At 35.3% G+C, this 27,619-nt stretch overlaps 1 protein-coding gene and 1 pseudogene across 2 annotated transcripts; both read left to right on the top strand.

Annotated features, from left to right (window-relative positions):
- The first annotated feature begins 830 nt into the window (after window positions 1–830).
- On the top strand, window positions 831–21,959 carry LOC18435353 (HAD-superfamily hydrolase, subfamily IG, 5'-nucleotidase). Of its 2 annotated transcripts, none has more exons than XM_020668117.2 (12): window positions 831–1,027; window positions 1,325–1,461; window positions 1,567–1,716; window positions 3,277–3,378; window positions 5,608–5,772; window positions 6,800–6,910; window positions 12,458–12,555; window positions 16,117–16,156; window positions 17,598–17,687; window positions 20,480–20,524; window positions 21,014–21,334; window positions 21,445–21,959. In XM_020668117.2, exons 1-12 carry the CDS (start codon window positions 949–951, stop codon window positions 21,475–21,477), a joined length of 1,371 nt encoding a protein of 456 aa, XP_020523776.2. In that variant the 5' UTR covers window positions 831–948; the 3' UTR covers window positions 21,478–21,959. The 2 variants fall into 2 exon arrangements, with proteins under 2 accessions (XP_020523776.2, XP_011623916.3); XM_011625614.3 differs by having other exon boundaries at window positions 16,117–16,240.
- Window positions 21,960–26,216: 4,257 nt separating this feature from the next.
- LOC105420752 (putative F-box protein At4g22030) lies at window positions 26,217–27,314 on the top strand (annotated as a pseudogene).
- The last annotated feature ends 305 nt before the right edge of the window (window positions 27,315–27,619 follow it).

Raw genomic sequence — 27,619 nt, 5'->3', positions numbered from 1 at the left:
TAATTCGTTAGAATATACTTCTAGACCAATACATATATATTTTTTTGGTTAAGTGACTAAAATATTTTTAGACTTTCAAATCTTAGTCTTTTTTAGAAGTTAAGTCGAGATGATCGACATAAAAGTTTTCCATATACTTAAATTGCAATTTTCGATGAATGGAGGCCAAAAATTTATTTTCGACCACCCTTGACCTTATTACAAACTTTTCCTCATACAAATGTTTCGTCCTTTTCTGTTCTCTTTGGCAAGGCAAAATAGAACAGTCCTTTTTCCCGCTCTAGTGTCGTTACAGCGCGCGCCAAGATTTCACGCCCACGCTTATCCTGAAGGCGCCCTTGCTCTGAGTTGAGGCCGCAATTTGCTCGCCATTAATGGCGAGGAGAAAGCTTCTTGCGTGTTCTAGCTCCTCTGTCTTCACGGTGAGATAGAAAATTCACCATCATTCTCTTCGTCACTCCATTCTCTTCCTTATCTCCTTAGCTTCAGTCTTCTCAGAAACTTGTAAATATGAACTTAGGGTTTTTACTTTGCAGAATGGTCTTAAATTGGAGGGAATCTTAAACGAATTGGCTCCATTTTCATATAGATCATCTCAAGTATGGGCAAGAAAAGGTGTGACTGCTATTTATACTAACCTCTTGGACCTTATACTTTGCTTTTACAACACGAAATCGTAGAAATTGTTTACACTCTATCTGTATTAGCAATTTGACTGAATCAGTTGCCAAATGCAAGAATATGCAAAAACAAGCTCGTTTCAATGGTTACTTAACTTTGTTGTTTTGTGGAAATTTTCATGTAGTGGAGAAGTTATGGCCAGAGATTGGCGGAAATTGTCGAAGATTTAACAGCCAAGTATTGTTACATGAAAAGGCATTGAACTATAACGAGCCTGAAACCGATTTGTATGCTCCTGTTTTGAAAGATGAGATTGCAAAACTGAGAATGGAGTTTGAGGCGGCTAAAAGAAGTTTTCTCAATATCCCCGAGGCTCTCAAATCAATGCCAAAAATGAACCCTAAAGGTAGTTTCATCACGATTATTATTGCTTCCCTTCAACTCAATACTTCATTTGGTGTTTTCAGTTTTCAATCAACTAGGATATGGCTAGTCTGTTAGTGCTAATAGATGGATTTAAGTTCCTTATGGTTTTTAAAGGTATTATGTTTTCGAAATGTAGTGGTAAACTTCGCTGGCCTTTTTTGTATTGTTTTATAATGACAAGTTAAACATATAGTTTGAAACATTTGGTTGTCATCAGATGCACATCATAGAATGACAAATTTTCTGACAAGAGTCATATATCTCCTCTGGTGTTCAGGTATTTACGTCAATAAAAACCTAAGGTTGGATAATATACAAGTGTATGGTTTCGACTATGACTATACACTGGCTCATTACTCTGACAATTTGCAGAGTTTAATTTACGACCTAGCAAAAGAGCACATGGTCAATGAGGTTGGTCATAACTTCTTCTTTTTTTTTCATTAACATTGCTTGCTTCTCCCTGTTTGCCACTGTTTAATTAGCTCTGACCAACTTCTTATCTTGTGATGTATATAGTTCAAGTATCCTGAGAGTTGCTTGCAGTTCAAGTATGATCCCACTTTTCCAATACGAGGGTTGTATTATGACAGAATAAAAGGTTGCCTTTTGAAAATGGATTTTTTCCAGTCTATTGAGCCGGATGGATGCTTCTATGGACGCCGTCAGGTACATGAATTTGATTGTTGAAATATATAATTATTGGTCCCATATCACTTAATGGAAACAGCTGTTGAATATAAATCTCTACGCTTATTTTCTTTTTGGAATAACAATAATAGGTCATTTAATTGCTACAGGGAAAAGCTTGCATTTGCAAATACACTTAAAGGCCATCTGAATTATGCTAGGAACATACTCAGTAATTAACTTAACTTTTCCCCTTGAATGAACTTACATGTTTCACATGGAAAAAATATCTGCCATATCATTGTACATGTTCTCATTGTCTATGGACTTCAAATTTATCATTGTTTTAAAGAAAATAATGAGCCGTGCTTTCCTAGCCACATTTTTTATGCTTGAGCAAAGGGATATGGTACTGGTTCTTGATAAGGGATGTGAAGATAGAACAGTACGATGGAATACAGATATACTTCTCATCTGTCACATATAAGACAAAGAAAATAAGTGGAATAGGCATAACATGTGTCTATGGCATTAGGATATAAACTAGATATTCTCAAGTTGAGCTTCAATTTTGGAAGGTTAGGTAAGTGTCACTTGTAACTGACCTCATTATGCTCGATTAGCCTGAAACACGATGTTGAAGGTTGTTTGAGTGCACCATGATTGTCATGATGAACAATGGTATGATTAAGGAGGGACTGCTTATGTAGTTTAAAATATGTCCTAAGCAATTAAATTCGACAGTAATACTATCCTCTTGTTTTCTACTAAGCTTCTATCTTAGGTGTGACAATGAACCATTCTTTATCTGCCAATTGGACTCGAGGAGAACACAATCAATGGACTGTTTCAATGATTGGATGATATTCAGTGGGCCAGATTTCCTAGATGAAAGTTTTTGATGTCCCTGATGGTGATAGAATATCTAGAACTGTTCAATAAATATACTTCAGAACCTCAAAGAATGCACGAGAATTTAATAGTCTACAAACTCGAAAATCAGTCCGATAAAATTTAGTTGTTAATCTTGCATGAAAGATAATTCTGTGCAACGATGCTCAGCATTAAAATATTTTGTAATATGATATTTGTGCATGTGATGGATCTCCAATGACGATTTATAGATATTGAAGAATATATGCTTTTGATTTCTAGATCATGATGTCTTAAATATATCTTGATTTATGCAATTAATATTCAAAATACAACCTTCAAATTGTTCTGTATTTTGATATTTTCATGTAGACCTCATGAATTTTGGGTTTTGTTGTATATTGGTTTTCGGAAATTAGCCTATACCTCATGAAATTTGGGTTATATAAAACTGAACTTCATTGTTCACATTACAACCTAAATCCCTTTATGTAGTTTAAGATTTTGTTTTGAGACCTTTTTCTCTCCTTCCAATAAACAATTATGCTGTATTGTAGTTGTGCCTCAACATACTGTCTTTTATGAACTTGGGTTTGGTAACTTTATACTCTTTCTATCTTTCATTTATCTTACCTTGTCATGTGAAATGTTATTTGAATTAAAATGCAAAAATATTGCTGGTTGTACTCATAGCAATAAACCTTTTTCCATTATAATGACAAATAGCTTAGCCGGGAGGAAATTAAGGAGATGTATGGTACGCGACATATTGGTCGAGATCAGGCACGTGGTCTGGTTGGTCTGATGGATCTTTTCTGTTTTAGTGAGGTAAGTCACAAAGCTAGGAACTCTTTTCTGAACCTTCTGCCTTGCCATTTTATTGAACTGGTTCTGTTGATAGAGTATAATAAACCAGTAAAGAGATGAAGGTGAAGAATCTATTTTCAGTCGTTGAGCGTATATTATCTTTTATGGTGTCTCCATTTGTTTGCATTTTTAGTTGGTCATTCCCTTTTTGTACTTCTCATTCTCTACCTTTCATGATTATTAAGTGATATCTTGAACCTTAAACATACCATATAGGTAACAGCAGATTTTGTGGCTTACTTAAAGTGTTTATTTTCTTATTGTTCCAATGCTTTGATACCTCATTAAATGCTAGTTATTTGATGATCCAATTTTTTGGAGGCAATTACATATAATAATAACTTCCAGTCTCTCTCATTATCTAATTATTTGTCTAAGGGGTGTTCTTAATTCTAATAGTTGTAGTTGAAATGCTAGTCACACCTTATGAGTTGGAAAATTTCTGCATGGGTTAAGCCTTTGTTGAGGGAACCTTGGGAGTAAGGCCATGGTCCCACCTTAGGAACTCAATCTTACGGTTCCTCTAAGGGATCTTAGAGGGAGCTGGGTTTAGAGAAATAGGGATTTCGCAACCTATAAAATGGGATCTCAGTCTATATGCTTGTTGGATCCCTCTAAAGAGAGGAACTATACTATTAATTGAACTACTGCTCCTCTTCTTGGTATTATATATTTATTTCTTTAAAATATGTTAAATTGTGGCGCATATCAAATTGTGGTATACTAATATTATAGTATTAAAAATATACAATTTAATATCATAGTAAGCCAATTTATGACATTGTTAAACTGTATTATTGTAGTAAATTGGAGTACTATAACTACAATATGGTAATGAGCTAAAGTGTCTGACAACGGATTGTAGGGGTGGCAATGGGTCGGGTTGGGTCTGGGTTGACCCGGACATAGACCCAACCCGACTAAACTAGGCTTTACATGGACCTGGACCTGGGGTCGGGTCTGAGTCACTTGGACCTGAAGCTGACCTTATTTGGACTTGGACCCGAACCGGACCCAGACCCGGACTCGGACCCAGATCTGGATCCATGTCTAGAAATTAAAAAAAAATAAAAAAAATAAAAAAAATTATATGCTGTATAATATATATCGTATGTATATTTTTTACATATATTATACGGGGTCGGGTCAACCTATACCCAGACCCAACCCAACCCGATCCGACACGACCCGATAGGGTCCATCCCGAACCTAGACCCATGCAGCCACCACTAATTGATCGAGCGGGCATTGGCTCGTCGGTTTGAATTTTATCAAATACTGTTAAGTGATCTCATTTTATGTATAGTGGAGCTTAGATACCTCCAAGTCAAAACCCCTATCCTAGTGACATGGGATCTCGCTCCCAGGTAGCCTAGGATCTAGCTCCTTAATATGTCGATGTACGGCCATCGATTCTAACCCTAGAGAACTCCCACCCTATACGGCGGTTCAGCATTCCCCAAACCGATCCTGCTCCCGAACCCCCTCTCGCCTCCAACAACTATGGGTTAAGCTTTAATTCTATTTGTTTATGGCCTTTCAATTTTTGTATAACCATAAGCAATTACATCCATAAATGAAATCATAATCAGCCCTTTGTATTCCCTTAAAACATGTGGAATTTTTTCTGATTGTTGATTGCAGATGCATGATCAAAAGCAGGTAAGTGTTTTGTTTGCACTTAACATCAATGGTCGATCATATATCTTTGGTCTTCCTTAGAACATTATTTTTTTCTATATTCGATGAAACAAGTCCTAATCTATCCCTTTGGATTGCAAATGGCTGGCTTCTTGTTTTCCTTTTCTTTTTGCTCACTCTCCAACTTCTTCACATTTTTCCGAATGCTGACTGCTGAGTTCTTTTCATGTGTGTGTGCTTGTGTGTATATTTGTAGCATACAGTTGTATATGTATACCCTCACTAACACACAAATGCAATTTTTTTTTTGCCTTTCTGCTGGGTTTTTCTCTTGCTTTTAACCATGTTGCATCCTATATAGTGACTATTTTGGGCATTCGTTCTTTTATTTTTTGTTTTTATTTTTTATTTTTTTGGCTTGTACATAGTGCTAGATTCCTCTTGATTTATTGTGCATGTTATGTGATGTGTTGCGCTTGTTTTAGTAATTCATTATTCTTCTCTTTATTTATTTGTTTATTTGTTCTCTGTGCTTCTTTTTTGGTGCAGGCATGCCTTATTGCGACTATTGTGCAGCATTTTGTGGATGCTAAGTTGGACTTTGATGCTTCCTACATTTATAATGATGTCAATCGTGCCATTCAGCATGTCCATCAAAGTGGCTTGGTTCATAAGAGAATCCTATCCAATCCACATAGATATCTAATGAAAAATGTGAGCCTGTTTACACTTATTTTCAAATATTTTCATTGATGATCTTTTCTTTTATTAAATGTAATTCTCGATTTATTGATAAAAATATAACTGGAAATCTTTATTTATGATTCATCATCATCATCATCAGAGCCTTATCTCAACTATTTGGAGTTGGCTACACAAATCCTGTTATGCTATTTTGCTCTATCAAGGGCCATACCCTCAGTAAGACCATAAATCAACGATATCACTACTTCCATCTATGTCAATTTGGGCCTTCCTCTTGCCCTTTTAGAGCCTTCCGCTTGCACCAAATTACATCTCCTAACCTGTGATGTATTAAGCCTATATGCTGCACATGACCAGTCCACCCAAGTATACTTTCCCTCATCTTAATCAGCTATCGAAGCCACACCTAAACTCTGCCTTGGCTGGCCGTATGCCAGTCATGTCGTTCCCAAGCCCTGGTAAAGGAGGAGAGTACGCAACAAACATAAAAATTCTGCCGCATCTTTTCACGAGTCTTGAACCTATTTATTATTCATTATGGAGATCTGTTTGAAATAGATCACATGTTTGAACTTTGAAGTACAAATGTGAAAAGTAAACTTTTCAATGCCCAATGAGCCAGCAATGGACCATGGGATGGCCCAAAATTTGAAAAAAAAGAAAACTTCTATAGTAGACATTTTGACTGATCTCTAGATCCCTATTGGAAACTCGTATGTTCACTTTACATTGGATTTCATCAAATTTGCTCTCCTTCCCCCTTGTCAAAGTTATAGTAGACATAATTTTTTTTGATTCTCAAAATTTCCTCCTTGCCCCCACTCTTAGTTTGCTCAATCTATGGGAGTTTTTTGGCCGATTAAATTTTATTTATTTTTGGGTAGCTTTCATTCATTTGTATTGTGATTTTGATCTGTCTTTTTTGCTGTTCGATAACTATGTTCCTCCTTGCGGTGATTCCCACTAAAATCTGCTTTCAATTTTCTAGAAGACATTCACTTCTTATTTTACAATAAAAAAGGGCTGATTACTACAGGGACAAATATTCCGCTTCTTGAAAATGCTGAAGGAGAAGGAAAAGAAACTTTTCTTGCTGACCAATTCCCCTTACTACTTTGTGGATGGAGGGATGCAGTTTATGTTGCAGGTGACTTCTATATCTCGAAATGGCCAGATTCTTTCTATGTATTTGGTTTTGATGTGCCTGCTTGGTATGGAGTCCATGTACTTGATTTGCTTATGTTATTTATGTTAGGATATGGATATTTTGGGTTCATGTTGATATACATCATTATGGATGTATGAGTATATATCTCTTGATAAGATTAGGTATCTAGAAGATAAGAAGTGACCATATTCAAAGTCACTTGGTCATCAAGGTAGTTTGGTGATAAGGCCTTCTATTATTTACCTGTATCTCCAAGAATCGTACCGTATTTATCTCCTGTAATTGTGTGATTATCCTCTATATATAAATGTACTTATTGATGTAAACATTCATAAAAAATAGTCGCGAGGCTTCGGCCTGAACCACATGTTGTGTTCTCTCTTCTTGTCTCCCCTATGCTCCCACAAATTCTAACAATTTAAATGATTTTATTCACACTCGAGAAACATATTTGTTCCATATGAAATATCCAATGCCTTCTTTCTCTATGTTTGCTTTTTTTATCATCTGTAATGTATTCCATCTGAATTGTTTTTCTGATTTTAGCACTATTACATATGACTTTTAGATTTGTGGTATATGTCATATATCTCTCGTGCTATATATTTAGTGGTAGGTATATGATTATTATTGAGATGGTAATAGATGTGATTTTATGTTTATGTAGAGGTGTACTAGTAACACTCTTTGACTGCATTCATATTTGTTATCCTTGTTATGCCAGTGCATTTGATTGTGTTGTCCTTGTATTTGATTGTGTTGTCCCTGTTTCGGTATTATACCAGTTAAAGAGAATTTGCCTCCCATCTATTTTGGTAGCAGAATTGATGCAGAGAGAAAATAAAACCAGAATAATAACAACAAAAAAAAAAAAAGTTGAGAGAATATACCCTCTTTCAAGGTCTGTAAGGGAATCCACCCCAAAAACGATCTCTTCACAAGACCAAATTTTATTCAATTATCTTTCATTGGCTTTACAAAGAAGGGACATCTCCCTTTAAATAGACTATGAAAAAAAAAACAAATAACTAAAAAAAACCCATAAAAAGAAGTACTCTCTCTCTCTAACTTGCACATATATCTCAATTCTTCCATATCTATGTTTCCTTAAAGCTCTCATTCTTCCCACGTACCATATTCTTTGAAGATCTCCTTAAATCTCTCATTCTTCCCAAATATCATATTTTTTGAAGATCTCCTTATCTGTGTAAAAGATAAGTCTCTTTAATCTCACTTTAGCCTTATCTACCAATCTAACCATGAGGTAAATTATCCCTATCCTAAACCCACGCACAAAAGAAGCTCATGGCCACCTAATTAACCTTGTGCACCTCTTATTCTTGAAAATAAAAGATAAATTAAAAAAAAATATAATATTTTAAATTTTGAATTTTTTCTGCCTCATTTTCCCCTGGTTGGGAGAAGCGACCTCGAGCTTTTTTTCAAAGTGGATCTCCTTCATCTCCATGTAGGACTATTTCTTGAATTTGATCTTCTTTCGGAACTTCATCCTCTTCCTTAGTCAAGTGTACCTCTATATTCTTTTTTGGGCATTCATAGGCACGATGTTCTGGTTCGTTGCATCGATAACACGTATCTTTTTTTCTTCATTAAATTTCGGTTGGCATGAAACCTCCTTCTGGGTATTACATCGTTTATCAGTACTCCCTTGGTATTTAGTTTCTACTTGTAAAGCAAGTTGAAAAGCTTCACTTGGAGTCCATGGTCGATGTAGAAAAACGCCATCCCTAATGGTAGGTTGAAGGCCATTTACATATCGAGCAATCTTTTGTCCTTCCGTCCCTTAGAGGTTATTTCGAGCAACTAATCGATAAAAGTCCCCAGTATAATCTTCTACTTTTTTTTCATTTTGTCGAAGATTTTGGAGTTCTTGAAAGAAAATTTGCTCATGATCCATAGGAAGAAAATTTTCTTTCAATTTCTTTTTCAAGTTTTGCCAGTCAGTAATTTTTCCTTTTCCATTACGAAGTCGAGATTGTTGAACTTACTCCGATCAGGCTGCAACATACCTGCGGAGCTTGGTAAGAACAAGTTTAACCTTATGTTCCTCTAGCAATTCACTCCATTCAAAATAATTCTCAATTGCACTTAACCAATCAATAAAAGCTTTGATGTGGAGCTTATCATGAAATTTCGAGAGATCGAATTTAATACCAAAATCTCACTGTATAGGATGCAGATCTGGCCTATAAATTTCTTTGTTACACTTGAAATCAACACCCTGGGTTTGTCGTGGGACTACTGGTGCAAGATCAATGTGGTTGCGAGCACTTTCTTCACGATAAACATTGTTCTCCAACCATTGCAACCTCTGATCCAACCGTTGCATCCCCTGATACATCTCACGTACTTTGGTTCGAACATCCTTTAAAGCTTTAGTCAAATTTTCTATAGCTTGTCCCCAGCGATCATCCCTAACAGGAGTAGGATTAGCTTGATTAACTTTTGGTGGCATTGTAAAAAAAAAAACCAGATCTCTGGATCTTACTTGCTCTAATACCAACTGATGTAGGGAGAAAATAAAACCAGAATAATAATAAATATAGAATAAAAGGCTAAGAGTATATACCATCTCTCAAGGTCCGTAACGGAATTCATTCCAAAAACAATATCTTCACAAGACCAAATTTTATTCAATTCTCATTAATTGCCTTTACAAAGAAGGTACATCTCCCTTTAAATAGACTATGAAAAAAAAACCAAATAACTAACTAAAAAAACCCATAAAAAAAGTACTCTCTCTCTCTCTCTCTAACTTGCATGTGCATCTCAATCCTTCCATAACTATATCTCCTTAAAGCTCTCATTCTTCCCACATATCATTTTTTTTGAAGATCTCCTTAAATCTCTCATTCTTCCTACATGCCATATTTTCTGAAGATCTCCTTATCTGTCTAAATAATAAGTCTCTTTAATCTCACTTTAGCCTTATGTACCAATCTAACCATGGGGTAAATTATCCCTATCCTAAACCCACGCACAAATAAAGCTCATGCCCACCTCCTATTCCTGAAATTAAAAGATAAATTAAAAAATAAAATAAAATTGTAATATTTTAATTTCGAATTTTTTTCTGCATCAAGAATTGAGTAATCCTTGACCTGCATTTCATTCTTCCTTTGCTGTATGAATCTTTTTTATGAAGGTTACCTTGGCTCTATCATGACCCACATCTAACATTCTTCAGAATGAATCTCAAAATCATAACTGTTATGAATGAAAATCTTTTAGTGAATAATTTGGTTTATCGATTGCAGTGTGCAAGTTTTTTACTGTTGTGACAAACATCTAACATTTTTCTGACAAATCTTAAAATTGTTACCGTTACATATGACAATCTCTTAGTTGGTGGTTTGGTGTATTGATTGTGCAAGTTTCTTACTGTTGTGCCCCTTCAATTGAGTTTCTTCACCCAAATACTTGTGACCCTTGGAAGATGGAGGCATGCCATTGGATCTGTTTTGCGCCAATCTCATTGAGGTTTAGTTTCACTATTATTGCTCGAAACTTGAAAGACACTCTGTGCCAACCTCTTTCTGGGCAGTGACTATCGTTTTTTTCCCTATGTAGCTAATATTATGAATGAAATGATGCTAGGAAAAGCTCATTCAACTATTTGATAGAACAATAACAAAATGTGTTTCTGGGGATACATGAAGCATTGGTATTATTTTGGTGTTTGAATTGCGAATACACCTTATTTCTTTGTCTGATACGCTGCTGATGCACATTGCTAGTTTTCATTTATAAGGTTATATAGATGGCTGTATGACGGCCCTATTAATGTGCTGCTTATATGACATGAATGTTAACCCTTACTGATGACAAGATCATAGCTTTGATGATTGGTCTTGAATTCGGTTAGTTTAGGCATTGTGGCATTGTTTTGTGCATAACAATTGCACAACAGTTGATTTGACAATGGAAATGTTTATCCATTGAGCAATTTCTATAGATTTTTTTGACTTGAGGACCTTCACTAAATTTAGGGCACTCGAACAATTAGGCAGTAATACTCTGCTCACCACACTTTTCCTCTTGTGAGGTTTGACTCCATACTAATTGATTCTTTCGAGGACGACATGGCCTACTGTGATGGTGGCATGAATTGGGTGCAATGTCTCAGCCCAAAGCTGTTGTTTTTCCCACCTTCCAATTGAGATGGGTTCTGTGCTTTCTTCCATTGTAGAGGTCATGTGGCCCTGCTGGAGTCTTTAACTTTTTCCTCTAGGCCTACTTGTTGCTTGTGTTAGAATTCGTGGGAGCATATATGCACAAACATTGAATGGAGAATGGAGAGAGAAGAAGAGAGAACACAACATTTACGTGGTTCAGGCGAAGCCTTATGTGTACGGATCCAAAGCCCAACGGGCTACATGTTCACTATTTTGGGTGAATGTTTACATCAATAAGTACCTCTATATATAGAGGACAATCACGCAATTATTAATATGAACCCGAGATATCTATATCCTAACAGCTGCACCCTATTTCAGTAATTATACTCCCTTGCTGTTGCCTATTGTACATCGCATGTTTTTTTTCCCTCGAGTCTTGAAGTATATGATGCATGTTCCTCGGACTGACCTCTGCTCTTTTCATGTGTGTGCAACTCCTTTGTATTTACTGCTACTGTTACTCTAGGTCATTACATGCACCTTTTTTGGCAGTTGCCAACCATGTGATGAAACGTTTCTTCTAATTTGGCTATTGGGAGCTTGGTTGGGAGGGACCTTTCACTGGAAATGCTTCTCTTGACTTCCGTGTTGATCCCTTCATTGGTTTTCATTTTCCTCCTCCTAGTGTAATCTTTGGTACTGATGTCTAGGATATGTTAGTCTGGATCATAGTTAGTTAATCTTTTGGATCATATTCCCACACTGTGCTCAGTTGTATGAATTGTTGGTTGGCAAGATATCTCCCTGACCTTTTTGTCCTAGACAATAAAACATCTTCACCTGTAATTAGTAATAGTAAAACCATGACTTTTTCTAATCCAGCTTAGTTATTTCTTAATTCATGTGATTGTTTTGTACCAGAAAAGGACTACCACAAGCCACAATTTATATTGAGATAATTGCATATTTAACATTGAACGCATGTGAAACTTTGCTTATGGCATTCATAACTTGTCAAGAAAGTTTAAGAAGGACTAAATACATAATACTTGAAAACTGATAGGAACAAGAAGAATTATGTTGTAACATGAATAGTAAGGTTTATTAGTTCCTTTGGCTCGCAGTTAGGAGTTATATTCTCCTGTTTTATACTTCAGATTTCAATCAACTGATGTGCACTGGGGGTATGTTCCAATCTCCCCTTTTGGTGTTTAGGATAGTGGCTAACAGTCGTGTGTCAACTATAGAAAGTTAGAAGCTCAAGAGTTCTATGTCATTGTTCTTTTACAACCATTCTTTTTGCCATTGTACTATTTTGTCATCTTGCCAAGTAACCTAAACTCACAATAAGTTCATTTATGATACTTCATGGTTAAATCCTGAATAGGAATTTGGTGAAAATGGAGATTCTTGGAGAGAGCTTTTTGATGTTGTGATCGTACAAGCCAATAAGCCAAACTTCTATACTTCTGAGCATCCATTCCGGTACTATATTTATTTTCTCTGTACTTCCGAGTGTTAGTTCTGGTATTTTACTTATTTTTATGCAATAAAACTATGAGTGTGCTTTTTATCATTATTGTCAAATGTAATCCTTAGAAAATTGAAATATGTGAATTTTTATATTTTCTTTTGATGCCAATAATTAACCACCTTGATTTGGATTATTTTTCCATTAATTACCCTTTATATTGAAATTTTGTGAGTTATAATCAATTAGTTGATTTCTAGAATCCTTTTTGAGTAGAAATTGGTATCCCAAAACTTTCTTAATTATGCTCTTTAACTTTTTACTTCACTTATGATACGAACGGCCATTATTTAAGACGCATGTGGTGTATGGTGAATGAATTGTCTTTGTGGGCCGGTGTGGTTTTCCTGGCCTTTAAGACTGTTTTTGTCATATGTCAATTGTATTCATTGGATGACGGACTGACTTGCAGAATGCAAATGATAAAAGGCAAAAGATTTTATACTCTCGCAGGAGTATATCGTCCATTTACTCACTTGTGTAAAACACAATATAGGTGTCTGAATATTGGGGATGTGATCACTAAGCTCAGTAAAAAAAATTCCAAATTGAACTCCCTATGTACTTGAAAAAAGAAATAATGTCTCAAGATTGAATAGAGACCCTTCAATTTTTTAAGGGCTGGATTTAAATATCAGAAAACTAAAATTCATATTTTTTTTCTTTTGAAAATAATCTTGTGATTCTTAGGTGGTTCCCAAAATTTCATACCAAAGAAATCCTCCCAAGTAGGTCTTTTTATTGAGGGAGCAGATGCATATTATGCTCCCAAGGGAGCATAGTAAATGTGCTCAATGATAAATTCCATTTCCTAGTTTTATTTATTTGTTTATTTGTTCTCCAACTTTTCCCCCGAGTATTTTGTAATTATTTTCTTGCATTCAAAACCAGTTAAATTGTCTTCAACATTTGTCTTTTTTCTAATATGTTGGAGAAGGGGTTTGTTGTAGCTTGAAAAGTCCTTCCACTCTTTCACATCGGACATCGTAGTTTTCTCTGAGAATTTTTTTGGAATAAAAGACAAAATTGTCCCATAATTGGTGGATTTTTTTTTGATAATATAATTGGTGGATATTTTTGAAAAAAGGTAGCCAAATTTTTATTGATGTGTTCAAGTTAGTGGTGCCTATGGTCATGGCGGTTGGTTGATTAGCTTAGCGTGGGATGCACTCTAGTAACAAAATGTCGACATGTAGATGAGTAGAAGGTTATCTTTTGATACCATTGAACTTAGAGGTACCATAGCCAGAATGATAGGAGTGATCTTTTTCCTTCAACCAGCTTCAAATATGATGTAAGAGGATTCCCATTACCCAGCATTATTGGTGAATCTTGATTGAAAAGCCATTCAAAAGCCTACTATTGTGCATTCTCCACTTTGCACTCACTTATGGTTGTGCCTAGCTCTAGGGGCAGCTTCTTTGGCTGGATATTCTTGTTCCACAAAATATATATATATATATATATATATATATATATATATATATATATATATATATATATATATATATATATAATAGGTTATTCTAGAATATACCACACTAATGGTGAACTTAGAATTTTCTATACCAAAACATTTGACCATAAAATGCCCTTGTGTTCAAAAATGATTTTTGACCATAAATAGTTCATGTATCTTAGAAAGGGTACTTCCGTTTTCTTAAAATCTCTCTGAAATTCAGTTTGATATTTAAAAAGATTCCTTTGAATTTTTGAATTATGAGTGGATCTTTAAAGCAATGTAAAATTACAAAATGCCCTTCTCGAAATTTTCAAATGAGCTTTTGTTAATAATTTTTATATTTGGAAGGGCATCTTGTTGTCAAATTTTTTGGAGTTGGAAATTCTAAGTTTTGTATGGTGAATCCTAGAATATTCCCTTCTCTCTCTCTCTCTCTCTCTCTCTCTCTCTCTCTCTCTTATATATATATATAAAGAGTAATGATTCAATGCAACGGTTGTATCATAATATAATGCAACGATTATTCTAGAAAACCATGTTTGTGGTATTTGTACAGCCCCAAACTTTGCACACGCACTCTCTTCATCTAAATAAGCAATCCCGAAGAAGCAAAAAGTTCACTTTGAACCCTAGATATCGTCAAAATGAGTCCCCTCCAAAAACGAATCTAGACCATTTATTTTGTGAATTTCAAGATCTTAATTTTTATAAACTCAAAATCATTTTTTTTCTTTTTTAATTGTTCATCTAATCATAATAAAGCGATCCAAAAAAATTGGAAGTGAAAAAAATCATTCTAAGGCCTAGATCTAAGAATCTCACTAAAATGAACGGCCTATGTTAATTGGGCTAAAAAAATACTTTCTAGTTCGTGTTTTCAATTTTTTCTTTTTTCGTGATTGTTCATTAGAGTGAAAGAGTGTATATTTCTAAATTTGGATCAAACAAATGACAAGAAGATGGTTTTTTATGGTTGTTGCATCATATTACTATACAACGGTTGCATGAAATCATTGCCCATATATAAAAGAAAAAGTTTTTGGTCAGCCCAAGGGCTGATGCAATAGTATAAGCCCAAAGGCCCAAATTCAATTTGGGCCGATTGGATGGCAATAGTTGAGTTTCGCTTTGAATTTTAATTTTTTCTACAATTCTAAATCATTTGAATTTTAAGTATTTACTGTTGGAAAATAGTTGCACCTAATAAAAATATAAAAAAAAATTCATAAAAAATAAATTGACCAAAAATCCCTCAAATTTTTAAGGCTATTTTGGTCATTTTATATTTTCTAATTAACTTTTAATATTTTTATGAGGTGCGCCAATGAAAAGAATGGATGCTCAAAATTTCAAATGATTTGGATTTGTGAAAAACAATATTAAATTCAAATACAAAATGCAATCATAACCATCAGATTGGCTTAGATTTAACCTGGGCCTTTGGGCGGATACTATTGCATCGGCCCTTGGGCACATAAAAGATACTCCCATATATATATATATATATATATATATATATATATATATATATATATATATATATATATGGTTTATGTTTGAGTACTTTTACACATTGAGTATCTCGTCAATGTACTCAACATTTTTGGCCACTTGATATCCTTACTTTAATGTAGTAACTTTGTTGTCTTGGGGTATTTTAGGTAATTAATTAAGGATAAAGTGAAAATTTTTGATACAAAGAAAAATATTTATTAACTATAGTGGACAATGTTATCATTAACATGAGGTATTACATCATTCACATATCTATTGTACCCCTCCTAATGACGAAAAATTTCAAATTTTTTTTTTATTACAAAGCAACGGTAATAAATATCAAAAAATGTTGAGTACATTTAGAAAATACTCTATGTATAGGAGTACCCTAACATAACCCTATAAATATATATATATATATATATATATATATATATATATATATATATATGGATAATCTACAATTCACAGCCCTTCAAAATTTTGGGGCTTATAATCTCGCGAAAAATTATATTCAATTTAGTTGAGTACTTACTTGGTTAACATTTTATTGCAGTTGTTATGACGTCGAGAAGGACAAATTAGCATTTTCAAAGGTTGATTCTTTTCATCCTGACCAAATTTACTATCATGGATGCCTTAAATATTTCTTGCAGATTACTAAGTGGAATGGCCCAGAGGTAATATGCACATATATCCTTGTTTATTCTCATTTTGTTAAATGGATATGCCTAAATTTTGTTCCTTCATTAGAGTTTATTCACAGTTTCTTATGTTGTTATTCATGTTTTTCTATTTGCATGGTGATACTTTACTTTTCATTATTTTTCATCGAGTTGATATAATTGTAATAGCCAATATGGCGAGGAATTGTTATCTTGATAACTCTCTATAAATGCCAAGTTACATCTTGGGTTAGGGAATACGATCCAACTGGCTAGTACAACAACAATACTCTCAAGAAAGCTGGGGCAAGAGCTGTAGGATCTTTATTATTAGGGGCTCTCAAAGGGGTTAAAGGTGGCATTAACATTTGTTGACAAAGACAGTCATGAATAATGACACATTATTATCAAATGAATACTCTACTAATTGCTCAATTTTTTGTATGCAATGTAATTTTGATATCAGATAATGGTTAAGACAATTCATGAACTGTGAGTCATATGAAAGGATATTATGATTTTATGCTATGTATGATGGGGCAATTGGTGTACATTAGGATATCATGATTGCATGCAACATTATGTGTATAAACTTGTGAAGTCTCATAGTAACCAAGAATGATCAGGTTGAAAATGAATCTCCCTCAAATGAATAGTATGGACATTTGCTGCATTTGAGTTTTGAAGATGAGCAAGATATTCTCGCTGAGATGAAGATGTTGAGATGGATGAGTGGCAAGGCAAGAAATGATAGAATTCATAGTAAATACATACGAGGGAACTTACTTGTGGCTTCAATACGCGATAAGATGAAGGAAAGCACACTTAGGTGGGCTGACTATGTGCAGCGTAGTTCTAATACAACACTGGTTAGGAGGTGCGATTTGGTTCAAGTAGAGGCTCTAAAAGGGCAAAGGGAAGACCCAAAAGGACATGGATAGAAGCAGTGAGAAAAGATATGGTGACTATTGACCTTACTAAAGGTATGACCCTTGATAGAGAAGAACAGAAGAACAAGCTTCATGTTGCCTACCCAAAATAATTAGGATAAGGTTTGGATGATGATAATAATGATGAGATGAGCAAGATAATCGATTTCCATTTCACTAAATCTAATGGGAGCAAGGTTACCAACTTTATTAGTACATATTTGTTTTCTACGTGATCACTCATTCTCTCTCTCTCTATACACACATCCAAAACAATGTTTTCACTAGAATATTCTATTGCAGTTGAACCTACTATTCTCCCTGATTCTATTTCCATGTTTATTTGTCAGTAGTAATTTCGTACTTGTTGATGTATTTGTACACTAGATGGCAAGATGCATCTTCTGAGTGTGACTTTTATTGTTTTCTGTTTGTTTTTTTAGGTGATATATTTTGGTGATCATTTGTTTAGTGACTTGAGATGGCCATCAAAAGCTGGTTGGCGTACAGCAGCTATAATACATGAGCTTGAAGTATGCTTTTTACTTGTTTTCATCTATGTTGCAAACACCCTAGTTTTTCTGCTGCACCACATTTTGACACATCAGCATGCGTTGACACTTCCATACACGACACCAAAAAAGTAATTGGAGCACAAGGCTAGGTTTTTGAACATAAAATATATTGTCATTCTGTCTAACACTCACCAACAACATTTAAGTACAATCAATACGATTTATTTATTATGTAAATTAAAAAATTATTATTTTAGTATCAAAATAAAAAAGTATGGACATATCTTGCCATAATGGCTTTCTAGTCTGAACTAGTGATGTAGATAACTTGTAGAAACATAAAAAAACAGCAAGAAAGCACCTTGACACAACTTTTAGAGAAACCCTAAGGCTTTCTCCCACCTAGGGCTCAAGCCTTATGCTTATTTTTCCAAGACAGTTTTTATTTTATTAAAAGAGGAATACGTGAATACCTCTCCAGTTTATTGTTTTGGACAATATTTGTCCGTACAATTAGCTTTTAACCTAAAGTTCCTAGAAACCCTAAGGCTTTCTCCCACCTAGGGCTCAAGCCTTATGCTTATTTTTCCAAGACAGTTTTTATTTTATTAAAAGAAAAATACGTGAATACCTCTCCAGTTTATTGTTTTGGACAATATTTGTCCGTACAATTAGCTTTTAACCTAAAGTTCCTAACTTAAGTCTAACTTGAAACTAAACTCCCTAACTTTAATGAAAATATCTAAAAAGTCCCTAATTGGTCCAACAATGAAAATAAAATAAAATATCCTAAAAAACTAAAAGAAACATTCAAACTATTTCTTGCTCTTCTTGTTCTTCTTGGAAGCCCTCTTAGGATTTTCATCATCCAAATATGGGCTAAAGTTAGGAGGAATCTGTCGCTTTCAAAGAAGATACTCGTGGCTACTTGTTGTGCTCTGATCAATATCATCAATTAAACATGTACTGCACGTGATACTCTGTGTCAGTGTTCAAGCAACAATGTTATGGGACTTGCCCAAGTCTACTCGGGCGTTTAACTTGGCCTCACCCTAGCATTGAGGCGAGTTTGGGTCGAGTTGGGTGTCCAACTTGCCCAAGCTCAAAACCTATAAAAAATTATAAAGGTGCCTTTTCATCATCATCATCATCAAAAGCCTCTTCCTAACTATTTGGGCTCTCTTCCTAACTATTTGAGCTCGGCTACACGAATCCTGATCAGCCATGTTGCTCTATCAAGGTCATACCCTCAGTGAGACTATAAGTCCCCATATCTTTTTTCTCTACTTTGAACCATGTCCTTTTAGGTTTATCTCTTGCCACTTTTGAGCCTTCCACTTGAATTAACTTGCACCTCCTAACAGGTGCTGTACAGGGTCTGCGCTGCACATGGCCAGCCCACCTAAATCTATTTTCTCTCATCTTATCACCTATTGGAGCCACACCTAAGTTCTCCCAAAGGTATTCATTTCAAATTCTATTAAAAATTTCTTAAAAAAATAAAAAAGTTGGAAAACACCAATATGTTAATTATTAATATGTTTTAAGATGATTTGATAGTTTTCAAGATGATTTGGGATTTTTCATAGTTTTATTTTTTTAATTTTTCTGAAATATTCAAGGTATAAATAAAGTTTTTCAATAATCCATCACTTATAGATTTTTTTTCATCTTATTTAGTATTCTAATGCACTCTATTACCTTTTTTTAACTTTTCCTATTTTAAAATATTTTTTACAATTTTTTGACCTTTTTTTTGGATTTTTAATATATATATTTTTGCATGTGACTTGGTAGAGTCTATTTAGATTCAGCTGAGTTACTCACCTCTGCCAAGGGCCGAGTGTCTTGGTCAAGGCTATTTCCTAAACATTGCTAGGTAATATAATTTTCATATATTTTGGTGGTTTTGGCAATAGTACGCTACATGAGACCATCCTGTTTTCTGCACAACATTTATTTCACTGCAGAAGCATACTATTATTCATGTGATTAAAGAGCATCCTTAAGACACAATTTGTCTTCGGTTTGGTTGCAATACTGGCATATAAACTGGTGATACGTTTTTAAAAGTAAACATTTTATTTGGTATAGGTTTTACATATGGGTGCAGTTTATATAAGGTTGCAACTTTTTTTGTAAAAGTAAGGTTGCGGCATTCTACGCCGTCCATTTTAGTTGGATGATGTAGATTTGACACATCTTTTAAGACAATGTAAAAACGTGGACACGTCTTTTACGATAGTATCAAATCTATGCTATCCAAATAAAATTAGGAAAAGTATACAGTGATACTTTTTACCTTTTGTACAAGGTGGTCACAATTAATCTTAACGGTTGGATGTGAAATGGGTGACTGCATTTATTCTATTGACCAAGCTTAATATTCAAAAGAATTTTTTTCGAACTTTATGACACACCCAAGCTATTAGATTTCACATCAGATGGTTACAGGTAATTGTGACCTCCTTGTACCAAAAGTAAATGGTCTCATTGTATACAATGCCATAAAATAAATAGTGTAAGTTACTGCACCCTTATATAAGCTTTTTCCTTCGCGTAGTGCTTTTCAGCAATTTGACTTTGGTGGTCATGGTTTACCTCTAGATATAACAGTACCGATTTTTTTTTTTTATCTTGGATAGATAAGTAATTCTATATGTAACAAAAATGACATTCTCCTTGTCATCTATTGAACTCCGAATATGTTCTGTTTTTCTTTTATGATAGTTATTTTTGAATCTTTTGTCAATGTGGCTCTAGTTTATTTCTTCTTCGGCTCAAATGATGGTTCTCGATTCCTCCTGCAGAATGAAATACAGATTCAGAACGAAGATAGTTACCGATTTCAACAGGTACAATATAAGCATTAACTATGTTAACTCCATCTTTGATTTTCAGTTCATAAATTGGATGTGAGGTCATCTTGCTTGATATACAAGTGTAGATTTGGTTTTATTAGGTTATATTCCAGTTCACCCTTTTATGTGACATTATGGCCTAGATCATGATCAATTTATACGAATGAAACCACAGCGTCCATCTCATTGTGTATACTAATGGGTCGATGTGCAGGTTGTCTCTGTAGACCTTGTTCTGAGCTGGCACTGCCATTCTGCTCTCATTGTGTATACTAATGGGTCAATTTGCAGTCAATCTGTTGCTTCATAGTTCATTGATAGGGAGAATCTGAACTTTCTTACAAGTAGTTCCTGAAACTTGGAGAGCTCTTTAAGATTGGTCTCATTTTCTCCAATAGTCCTTGCCTTTTTTCTTTTTTGGTAAGTTATGTTACCATGAAAGTTTGTTATTTTGTTCTCTTACATTTTATTTCTTCTATCCAGGCCAAGTTTCACATAATACAAGAACTACTTGGAAAACTTCATTCTTCTCTTGCAAATGATGCAAAGTGTGAGGCCTATGATACACTTCTGGATGAGCTAAATGAGGAAAGGCGAAAGGCTCGATATGCAATGAAGGCGATGTTCAATCCTTTCTTTGGTGCGACGTTCCTCACAGATACTGGCCAAGAGTCGGCTTTTGCATACAACATCCATCAATATGCAGATGTATACACTAGCAAGCCGGATAACTTCTTGCTCTACCCTCCTGAAGCATGGCTTCACACTCCATTTGACATCAAAATTATGCCTCATCATGTTAAGGTATCAAGCTGATTCACAAGTATTATGGATGTGCACCCGCATGAGAGAGAGAGAGAGAGAGAGAGAGAGAGAGAGAATTTATTTGAGGAATAACTGTTTGCGTCGTGCAGGTTCCATCAAGCTTATTCAAGGCTGGGCAGTGATGAATGCCGTTATTTACCTGCCAACTTGGAGGAAGTTTTCTCCATTTTCCTTCGGTGGCAGTGCTTGATGAACCAATTTTTTTTTTTTTTTACAATGTTAGAAACTTTTATTGAAATTGTGCTATAACAGCATCTAATTACACAGCGGAAATAAGAGCTTCATCAGAGAAAGATAGAGAGGGTAAAGACGCCATATTTGGCAAGGCTATCTGCTTCCTCATTTGTCTCCTGGTAAGCATGGGAGAAGGAGAAAAGAAGACCAGGTGTAAAGCAAAGGTGTATGATTTTCAGTCCCAAGACATCCAGTGACCAAAGAATTCTTTGCTCTTGCTTATACCATTTGATAACATTGAGTGATAACATTGAGTGAATCTCTTTGCAAGAGAGGAAATTTCAGCCATGTTGGCTGTGGTGTTGCTGCAAGGAAAAAGATAACAGAACCCTCATGAACCAATTTTTTCCCAATCAATCATATTGGTAAATAAGCTGGGTAATCTCTTGAACTAGGATTCAATACAAGATGAGTTGGACAGAAAACCTTGAGGCTTGATACCTGAAAATACGATGCTCAACCTCCTCATTTTCTAACATGTATTTAGCTCAATTTAATCAATTAAAGCGACTCTGGGTGTGTGTGAGAGTGAGAAGGTGGTTAGACCTCATGGAAATTTTGGATCGGGGGTAATTTGTAGACAGATTGAATTCACATTTGGCCTTCTAAAAGGGTTAAATTAGTAGCTTTTTGGCCTATTGGTTTAGTGGTCAGGTCTTATTTGTAGGGTTTAGATTCCCAACTTATTAACCTTTTTCTAAAAAAAGAAAGCTTGGAAAAATAAAAAAGTCAAATAATTAAATATTGCAAATTATTTTAGATTGACTAGTTTCATTGTATATCAAAAACATTTTTTATCTAGGAAGGGGGTTGTTAGTTGCTATTTTCTAGATGGTAAGCTAAATATGACGTATTAAAATTGGTTACGTATTCAAGAATGGCTTTGGGCTTTGACGGCAGTATTGTTGGCTTCATGATGAGGTCTTTGATTTCATTCTCATCAAAAGGCTTGGGGTCCACATCCGTACTGATGTTTACTACTTTTCGAGAGTGGCTTGGGGTTTTAGCGGTAGTATTGTTGAGCCCCATGATGAGTTTACCACTTTTCAAGAATGGCCTTGGGCTTTGGTGGTAGTATCGTAGGGCTTCATGATGAGACTTTTGAGTCCATTCTCGCCAAAGGTTAAGGGCTTGAGGCCTTGGCAGTAGTATTGTCGAGTTTCATGAGGAGGTTTCGACTCCACTCTTACAAAAGGTTAAGGGCCTAAGAGCCTTATGATGAGGTATCTGACTCCATTCTCATCAAAGATTAGGGATCTAAATTTCCACTCTAAGTTTACACAAATAAGCCCATTTCCCCCAAGAAAAAAAAAAGGATAGGCATGCAATTGTTTACACAAATACGCCCATGTTTTTTTATGTTAGGTGTAAATTTGCCCTTGATAAATAAATACTCTGTGATGAAAATGATTTGCTTAGGGAATATGACCGGTTTATTTTTGTGGAGATCATAGAAAATTTGATATTTTAAAGGTCGGTTGAGCTTGAAAATGGTTGTTTTGTCTTGTCATTAAACAATTAAATTTAGTCGTTTTCTCCCTTTGGAAGGACACTAGAGGTGATGAATGGGTTATGAAGCATGGCCTACATCCAATAAATATGGAGAAAAGATTATTAAGCATGGCCTACATCCAATTAACATGGAGAAAAGTTGCCATCACAATGGAAAAATCCTTTTTCTCTGTTTCTCCTTTTAGGATCTAAGTCGCCCATTTTGTCCTTTTTGCTTTTTGCCTGAAGTGGTCTATTTTAGGTCTGGAATTTCAAAAGTCTATTATACTCCCTTGGGAGTATACCATCCATTTACTTCCTCAAGTAAAACCCCACAGATGATCAATTTTAGGACCCCAAATTTTAGAGATAGGGTGCGGTTCTTATAAGGTTGAGGCCCTAAACATTCAACACAAGGCGTACCTCTAAATTGTATCGAAAGACGACTTTTTGCCACGATGGCCTGAAAATTTATTTTTATATATAATTATAAAATTTAAGGCGTAGCTCTAAATTATATTGCAAGATGATTTTTTAGTAACAAAAATCATTGTGATGGGTTGACATCTATAATTATAAAATTTAAAGCTTCACAGATAGTGTAGACTGAGCACATTTATAAACACTTGAAAATGTTGAAAATTGACAGTCTAGAAAATGCATTTTGAGACGTACTTCTAGACTTGAAATCCATTTTTTTCATGTCTATATATCTCGAGGTCGAGATGATCGATTTGAGGGTTTTTCAATATTAAAACAACCTCTTATAGTGAATTTTTAAGTTGTGCATTAATTTGATTGTTTAGAGCCCCTTATAAATTTTTTTTTATGGATATGACCTCTTCAAACTGTAGATTAATAAAAAATTATTTTTTCCTAATTGTGCCTCTATGTATTTGAAAAAATAATATCCTAAGATTAATAGAGAACACCAAATGTTTAGATGGTGAGATCTAAGTTTTAGAAAACTCAAATTTCAAATTTTTTTTCTTTTGAAAATAGTCATCTAGTGATTTTTTGATGGTTCCCAAAATTTCAAATTGAAAAAATCCTCCCAAGCATGTTTTTTTACCAAGGGAATAAATGTAAATTGTACCTCTGCGAGAAAATAGTAGGCTCCTTTTGGGAAAAGCCGGTTAAATTTTAGATTTACAACAATGTCTGGCAAGGGAGATCCCACTTTAACGACATGGTTGATGCACTAATGCTGCGCCGATACCCCATTTAGGTGCGGTTTGGATAGAGATGAAGTTCTAAACAATCAAAGTAAAGTGCACTTTCAAATAATATTGAGAAATGTGATTTTAATATTGGAAAATTTTGTGATAGTCTTAAAATATATTTTCATCTCTAATTATAAAAATTTAAAACCTAAAAAATAATGTAAATAGGGCAGATCTATGAACACTTTAATTTTTTTGAAAATTGATAGTTCAAAAATGAGATATACTATTTTCAAAACTTGAAATTCATTTTTTTTTTCATGTCCGTGCATCTTGATGTCGAGTTCAATTTGAAGATATTTAGGTATCAAAACAACCCTTTTGAGTGAATTTTTTAATGTGCGCTCTAATTTGATTGTTTAAGAAGGCCCACCAAATTTCTATTCTTACGTTCATATTAAATTTTCTTTTTAATTTTTATTGGGAAAATTTTCCCATATACCTTGATTTCGCATATAATTTTCTCATTAACTGAAATTTGAAACATTTATAGGTGCATCGATTTTTTTAAGTTTTCAATCTTCCAAGCCCGGTTTTATCCATATGAAAGTCAATTTGAACAACTTACTTGCCCTAAACATATACTATAAGGACGTACGCATCCATCTCTCTTGTGCCAAGCAAACCAAAAAACCACCCTTAATCTTTTATCTCTCTCCCCCCCACCCTCCCTTCCCCAATTTTGAGCGCTGCGCTGAACCCGAACCCCCCCCTCCCCCCCTCTCTCGCGTCTCTCTCCCCTAATTTGAGCTTTGCGCCATACCCCTATCTCTCTCTACTCATTATCTCTCTCTCTCTGTATTTCTCGTCCGTTCTCCTTTCCACCCTGCGTCCATGGAAGTAACTACCATAGTACCATTATTTAGTATTTTTGCGCAAAACCACATTCAAGTGTTCTGATACAAATTTCAGCACCAAATTCAACGATTAGGGCCATGTTTCATCAATGAATGCAAGGATGATGAGTCTCTCCCTCTCTCTAAATGTAATTTAGCTCTCTGGTGCAGTGTGAGGAATGAGAACGGATGCAGGTGCATGCATTGCTGTATCAGGTGAATCATTGAAAGTGATGAGCTGGTTACAACATTTTTTTCTAAGATGCATCCTCACTTTCTCTCTCTAGATTCATTACTCAGCATAAAAATCCCAAACCCCAACAATATGAATCCCATAACCTTCTCTCTAGAATTGACTGGTTGAGGCCTTGAAATAATGGCTGAGGCGCTCGAGCATGGATAATTCTCTCTCTAGAATCAATAGTTTGAGGCTCAAAGCCATGTTGCTCAACAAAGTCGGATTTGTTTAGGGCCGAGCTCAAATTGGGGTACGGCACCTAGCTTAGATAGGGGTGGGGAGAGAGAGAGAGAGAGAAATAGGTTGGGGTAGATAGAGAAAGAGAGAGCAATGGGTTAGGGTAGAGAGAGAGAGCGATGGGTAGAGAGGGAGAGGGTATGGCGCAGAGATCAGATTGGGGGGAAGAGAGAGAGAGAGGGGTATACTGTAAAGCTCAGATTGGGGGAGAGAGGAGAGAGAGAGAGTAGAGAGATGGACATGTACGTCTTTACAAGGTTTGTTTTGGGCAAATAAGTTGCTCAGAATGACTTTGGTGGGTAAAAACTAATGTTAAAAGATAAAAAATCCATAAAGTTAAATGTTTTTAGAACAAAACTCCACATCTGTTTTTTTTTTTTTTTGCCCCAAAAAATAGAAAGAGTACCATAAGAACAAAGATAAACAGTAAAAAAACTCAAACTGGCATGGTGTGCGTGATGAGCAAGATCCAGCCCTCTCACTAGCAGAGGAAAGCCGCACGACTCTTAAAGAGCCTCCACTCGCATATCCAATCCACATTGGGCCTTCATTCCTCTCTCCGCCCAGAGCTTTCTCAATTTCCGGATGATATCATGGCTTGAGTGTTGGCCATCAACAAAGCCCATCCCCTGCCCTTGCTCGAAAAGTTCCCCTCTGAAATAAAGCCCACAACGTGGTGGCTCAAGAGAAATGCTGCTGCTACTCCTTCCAAGACTGAGGAGGAGACGACTGATAATGGGTGGAGCGCTGAGATGGAGAGGGAGATGGCAGAGGTGGCAGCGTCGTACGGGAGAGGGACACAGCGGAGTACATGAGGCTCATCAAGCTGGTTTTGAACTGCAATAGGGAGATGGTTGTGGCTGGGGCCATCTTGATGGCCGCTATGACGGTGGGATCAGCACTTGGGGGCTTAACAACAGTGGGTGGCATCGTGGTTGGTGCCTTGGCATGTGTTGTCAACAGCTTCAGCCATGGTGGGCATGTCTGAATGGTGTTCGAGATGTACAGAAACAACGCTGGATTCTACCAATTGCTCGACAAGCCTCCGGCGGAGAGAGAATACGCAGAGTTGGTCGAGACGAGACGAGACTCGCCCGCCCTTCAATTGGGAAGGAGCATCTCATCATTGCGCAACTTGGCCTCCTCCCCCTCCTCAAAGAGACCTCCTCTGTGACAAATTCTCAAACAACCCGTTTGATGATGATGCTCATTTCAAAGGTCGCGGATCTTCATCCTCTAATTCTAAGACCTCTTCTCTCTTCAGTGATGAACAAGAAGACCATGCCATGCCCAAAAATTCAACCAATAGAACCTCAAACTTTGATGAGAGTTCTTACAGAATTAGGGGTGGGAAATTTGTTTCTTATGTGAAGGATAAGCCTTATCAGTTGAGGAATCAGCCATAAAAACCGTGGAAAAATTGAAGGAGAGTAGTCTTTTACAAGCTAAAAAAATTGAAAGAGAGGATGAGAGAGGTAAGCGACAGACTTTTGAGAGAGAGGAGAGAAATACAGAGTTCTAATAGACTTAAAAAGTTATTTTATAAAATGTTTAGGTCCATAATTTATGATCAAAGAGGTCTAACGGGGAAAAAGATAAAAAAAATAGTTTTTATGCCACAAGAAATAATTTAAATTATTGAATCTCTTGATAAATGGAAAATTATTGAGTTTTTTGATAAATAGAAGCAAAAAATAAAAGTATCAAGATATTTTTCTATATATATATATATATATATATATATATAATTTGTATAGATAGTATCTAAAAATGTGGTTCCAGAAATTTTTATGATAGCCTTATATTTTCATTTTTATTTATAGGGTTTTGTTAGGCTACAAGCGTAAAGCCTTATCCTGCACAACACTTTTGGACAAAAAAACCTATCAGGCTAAATAAAAGTTCTTTACTAATATGGGCTGTTTTGGTCTTTTTTTTAGTGCGAGATATTTTTGCAGGCTTTCACTAAATGCGATTTTCTGTCCACGTACGGCACCATTCTCTC

This window comes from Amborella trichopoda, chromosome 12 (genome assembly GCF_054954075.1).
Source record: "Amborella trichopoda isolate Santa Cruz 75 chromosome 12, AtrichopodaSantaCruz75HAP2 v2.0, whole genome shotgun sequence".
NCBI classification, from domain to species: Eukaryota; Viridiplantae; Streptophyta; class Magnoliopsida; order Amborellales; family Amborellaceae; genus Amborella; species Amborella trichopoda.
The sequence above is the reverse complement of the archived record's forward strand: the minus strand, read 5'-3'. Positions and strand labels throughout refer to the sequence as shown.

Bases quoted from the DNA above. Each gene is read 5' to 3' on its own strand.
- LOC18435353 (XM_011625614.3), top strand. From the start codon at position 949: ATGGAGTTTGAGGCGGCTAAAAGAAGTTTTCTCAATATCCCCGAGGCT. The intron at 1,028-1,324 runs GTAGTTTCATCA...TCTGGTGTTCAG, and splicing joins GCCAAAAATGAACCCTAAAG to GTATTTACGTCAATAAAAAC. The intron at 1,717-3,276 runs GTACATGAATTT...AATGACAAATAG, and splicing joins GCTTCTATGGACGCCGTCAG to CTTAGCCGGGAGGAAATTAA.